Source organism: Microtus pennsylvanicus, chromosome 19 (assembly GCF_037038515.1).
Source record: "Microtus pennsylvanicus isolate mMicPen1 chromosome 19, mMicPen1.hap1, whole genome shotgun sequence".
Classification (NCBI taxonomy): Eukaryota; Metazoa; Chordata; class Mammalia; order Rodentia; family Cricetidae; genus Microtus; species Microtus pennsylvanicus.
The window spans coordinates 4577501-4582114 of NC_134597.1; the positions used below are offsets into that span (position 1 = coordinate 4577501).

At 41.6% G+C, this 4614-nt stretch overlaps 1 protein-coding gene and 1 long non-coding RNA gene across 2 annotated transcripts in view; one reads left to right on the forward strand and one right to left on the reverse strand.

Moving 5' to 3' along the window:
- Dlx6 (distal-less homeobox 6) overlaps positions 1-3424 on the forward strand; it is a 5153-nt gene extending 1729 nt beyond the window's left edge. The window contains exons 2-3 of the mRNA XM_075953701.1: positions 17-210; positions 2077-3424. Coding sequence (XP_075809816.1) covers positions 17-210; positions 2077-2328 — 446 coding nt within the window. The 3' untranslated portion in view covers positions 2329-3424. The remainder of the gene's footprint in view (positions 1-16; positions 211-2076) is intronic.
- Positions 1-4412, reverse strand: part of LOC142838333 (uncharacterized) — a 47420-nt gene extending 43008 nt beyond the window's left edge. Inside the window, exon 1 of the long non-coding RNA XR_012908537.1 lies at positions 4239-4412. This is a non-coding gene — a long non-coding RNA (uncharacterized LOC142838333). The remainder of the gene's footprint in view (positions 1-4238) is intronic.
- Between the last annotated feature and the right edge of the window lie 202 nt (positions 4413-4614).

The following is a 4614-nucleotide window of genomic DNA, read 5'->3' on the forward strand; positions in this document are numbered from 1 at the left end:
TGTCATTTGCTTACAGATCAACAAAAAACTACAGTGATTGAAAACGGGGAAATCAGGTTCAACGGAAAGGGGAAAAAGATTCGGAAGCCTCGGACCATTTATTCCAGCCTGCAGCTCCAGGCTTTAAACCATCGCTTCCAGCAGACTCAATACCTGGCCCTTCCCGAGAGAGCCGAACTGGCAGCTTCCTTAGGACTGACACAAACACAGGTAATTCCCGAGAAGCCCGAGTATCCCTGAAATGCTGGCCCCGCTTGCCAATCGTGCAGAGAGCACACCAGGAGGAATTCTTGGCCTAGTCAACCAAGGATGCAAGGAGCTAAATGACAAATGCTTATGTTCCAGTTGCGCATTTTCACGGGATCACACAGTTTGGAACAAATGACATGGTATTGGATACTGGATTGGATTTGCATATACACCAACCCTCTGCGACTCCAGCCGAGCCTAGCATCTTTCGGTGAACAAAAGCATAGCTCAATCAAATCCGATTTCAGAGCATAATAACATGACACAAAACAATTGTGTGTGTGTGTGTGTGAAAAAGAGAGAGGGAGAGAGAGAGAGGGAGAGAGAGAGAGAGAGAGAGAGAGAGAGAGAGAGAGAGAGAGAGAGAGAGAGAGAGAGATGGGGTTTGCCAGCTAGTAAGCAAAATAAGGCCATTTCTTAAGGACCTTCTTGTGACCCCTGGAGAGCTAATAAGAATTTCAACTCATTGACATAGGAAGGAAACTTAAGACCTGAGACAAGCAGCAAGTTAACTAGACACATTTTCCAGTAGCTTAATAAAGGCACCTGTGTGAAGCCATTCCCTCCAGGATGGGCAAGCTAGGGATTTTTGACGATTGCTTTAAGCTCAGTGATTACATCACCCTGGTACCAAATAGTACAGGTTGGGGTACTTCACTATAGTCTAGAACTTGACAGCATTGAAACACAAAGAGAATATTCCCCCAATTATGGCCTGGGACACCACAAATAAGAGTCCTGGTCACTTGAGAGATGTGCTGGACGGCTCAGACTTCACAGAAAGGGGCCTAGAGGTGACTAGATTAGGCTGCGCTCTCAAACCATCGGTTACACCAATTGCTTAGGCTGGAGAGGCCTACTATGGCATTCATCACCTTCATGCAGCAAGGTCTTCAGGTCTTACAAGACAGTTGCCCAGACTGTGTAGACCGGTGTCTGCAGGCCTCTTCCCTAAGCTCTTTCCCATCAGCCTGATCTCTAGTGCCACGGTGCCACTGAAAATATTTGAGGTTTCCTATGAGACTCTAGATACTCCATGACTCTTATTCTTAGAAAAACAGATTCAGGAATTTTAAAGGTAAAGCCGCTTCGTACCTTTTCTTTCATCAAAAAATTTGGGTTGTTGTCCTAAATGAGCTGCCAACACAGACTTCTGATTCACATGTGGTTTTCAGAGGCCTTTGACTTCTAGTAGCTATCCCAATCATGTGATGATTGATGACCTCTGTTTGCTTAAGTAACATACTAGGTAGGGAATGGGGGATGGTGCATTTCCTCATCCCTGCAGGACTGGAAAGATATTTATGTCTGGAGAAAGATATCTCAGGCATATTCCATGGCATAAGCACAATATGCACAGGTATGATCAAGCGATTTGCTTGTGAAAGGCAGCCTTTAATCAATTCATAGTCATTTGCTACTTGGATATGCATAGCATTGCGAGTTTGGAGGTTATTAAATATAAAACTAAATAATTGGAGGAGGCAAATTCAGTTGTAAGATTTTGACCCAAAATCTACTTCACTTAAATGTCTATAAAATTTTGCTCCACCAATCTCATTTGATTTATTTGTAATTTTATGTTGATACTTTTAAAGCCCAGGCTAGGATTCAACCCAAGAATCACAAGAACTGTAGGTATCACAGCAAGATAAGAGTAGGCCTATAGTAGAGAAATGGAGATGGCTGTAAAGAGGTGAAGGGATTGCTTTTTGGAATTGCAATGGTTTTGTTGTTTATTTTTATATTGCTTCTTGAGCCTAGGATGCTAATTGAAGGCACCGGTTTGATGTTTATCTGGCCTACTGATTGCTCCATTTCTTGCAGGTGAAGATATGGTTTCAGAATAAACGCTCTAAGTTTAAGAAATTGCTGAAGCAGGGCAGTAACCCCCATGAGAGTGACCCTCTCCCAGGTTCAGCAGCCCTTTCACCTCGCTCGCCAGCACTTCCTCCAGTGTGGGACGTTTCTGCCTCCACCAAGGGCGTTAGTATGCCCCCCAACAGCTACATGCCTGGCTACTCGCCCTGGTATTCCTCACCACACCAGGACACCATGCAGAGACCACAAATGATGTGACTTGATGAGTGGATAACCTCCGGGACTTCCCAGAGAAGCTCTGAGAACCCAGGACTCACCTGCATCTGCCAAACAGCCTAAGTGACAAGCTCAGAGGAACTGTCCCTGGGATCTGGGATCTGGGATCTGGGTCTCTCCTCTCTTCTCTTCTCTCTCTCTCTCTCTCTCTCTCTCTCTCTCTCTCTCTCTCTCTCTCCTTCCTACTCTCTTTCCTTCCGCCTTTTCTTTTTTTCACCCCTTTTATCTTTTTTCCTTCCTTTCCCCCTTCCCTCCCTTTCTGCAATCGCCTCTCTTCAGTAACTTAATAAGTCCTTAATAAGTAACTTTGCATCTAACAGAGAGAGAGAGAGAGAGAGAGAGAGAGAGAGAGAGAGAGAGAGAGAAAGTTTTTGTCCAGTGTTCTGGAACCCCATCACTGTAAGGATATTTTCCCTCACACCTTGGGATCCAGGCCTCGGGCCTCCTTTTTGGGACTCAACATCAAAATGACTTTTTTTTTTAAATAGACATTCTACACCCGCAGAACAGTCTGCACAAAAACATGGCAGCATTTTTACTTGTTTAATGAGTTTATGTGATGAAAGACAAGGATTTTGGACTCCTGAATTTTTATTTACAAATCCAAGACTGAGAGAAAAAGGAGGAGGAGAAGAAGAAGAAGAAGAAGAAGAAGAAGAAGAAGAAGAAGAAGAAGAAGAAGAAGAAGAAAAAGAAGAAGCCCCAGTATCCCTTCTCTAAAGAAAGAAGAGAAATTGGCTGTGAAATTAGAACAGTGCACAAAGGAAACGCTGCATGTCTTACCTAAATGCAATGACCTGGATCGATGATTCAACTAAATACAAACAGTAACAGCAACAAGAAAGATGCTCTTTGCATAACCCACCTCTAAACTCTGAATCAAGAAAGACCAAGGAAACAACCAAAATCACCATTCTATTGCTTTGACACCTGTCCTAGGTGAATAGTGGCATTCACTAAGCTAATAGGGACCTTTATATCAAGAAACATTTCTGTATATATTGTTGAATTTTAGTTGTATATATACTTTGTATGTTTTTGTCTTCTTTCATATATGGAGTAAAAGCCACAAAATGTTGGGAGTGTCCTCTGTTTCTCCAAGTGTCCCTGTCCCTTCATTGTTCCTCTTTTTCATATATATATATATATATATATATATATATATATATATATATATATTCACCTCTCCTAAAACAATTTCTGATTCCTAATGTGGGGTGCTCTATACAGACTTAGCAAGTGCCTGAAGAGATGTCAGTTTGCACCACAAGCCTTTGTCTTAGGAACTTTAACACGAGCCGTGCATGTTTTTCCAGCCTTTCATTTTAATTTTGTTGTGATTCAGATACGGTTTTGTATTTTTTAAACATTATTATAATGTATTCCCAGGCTAACATCTAGACATCCAGGCACTTCCAGTACTGTATCTGAATATTATTCTTCCCCCTTTCCCAGACAAAATAGTACAGCTATATTTGCCTTTGGAAGCAGAAAAAAATAAATAAACAAATAAATTGATTAATTAAAAAGAGGAAAGAATAACAAACCCAGAAAGCAAAATGCACAATTTTGATTACTTAATGTTGAAAACCCACTGCCAGCTAGAGAGGTAGGAAAATGTGCTGTCCTGGGAGAAACGCATCCTTCCGATCTCGTGGAAAGCAAAGAAATAATGGAAAGGAAAAGTCCTTTCGTCATACAAGCAGGAAGCCCCATACTGTGAGAATTAATGGCTACAGACCTGGGCATCCTTCAAATTATGAACCTTGAAACCACTGAGCCATTTATCAGAAGTCAATAGAGATACTCAGAGTGCTCCATATAATGACAGCGACATACAGTCGTGCAAAAGGACAGTCACTATAATTAGACACAAGGCAAAGACTACTTACCAATATACCCGTTCCTTTTTTTGTTGAGCAACTTCCACGCTCAGTCAGTCTTCAGAATGGTTTAAAACCGATCAGTCTTGTCATTTTCTAGCATTCCCATTGTTACATTAGGAAAAATGTTTTCTTTTCTTTTTTCCCCCTTCCTACTGTGAAACTTTGGGTTCGTAGCTCCCCAGGATCAATTCTGAACAAAGCCTCCAGCTGCAGTGCCATCCAATTTGAAGCAGACATTGGGGACAATTTAAGGTTTTTATCCACAAGAAGGTTTTTTTCCATTCTCTTAAATGCAGCCATAATTAGAGTAATTTTTCATGTAGCCCGCTGATTACAGCGTTTTTACCGTCAAAGATAATTACCTGTAATTTTCTTCCACTTT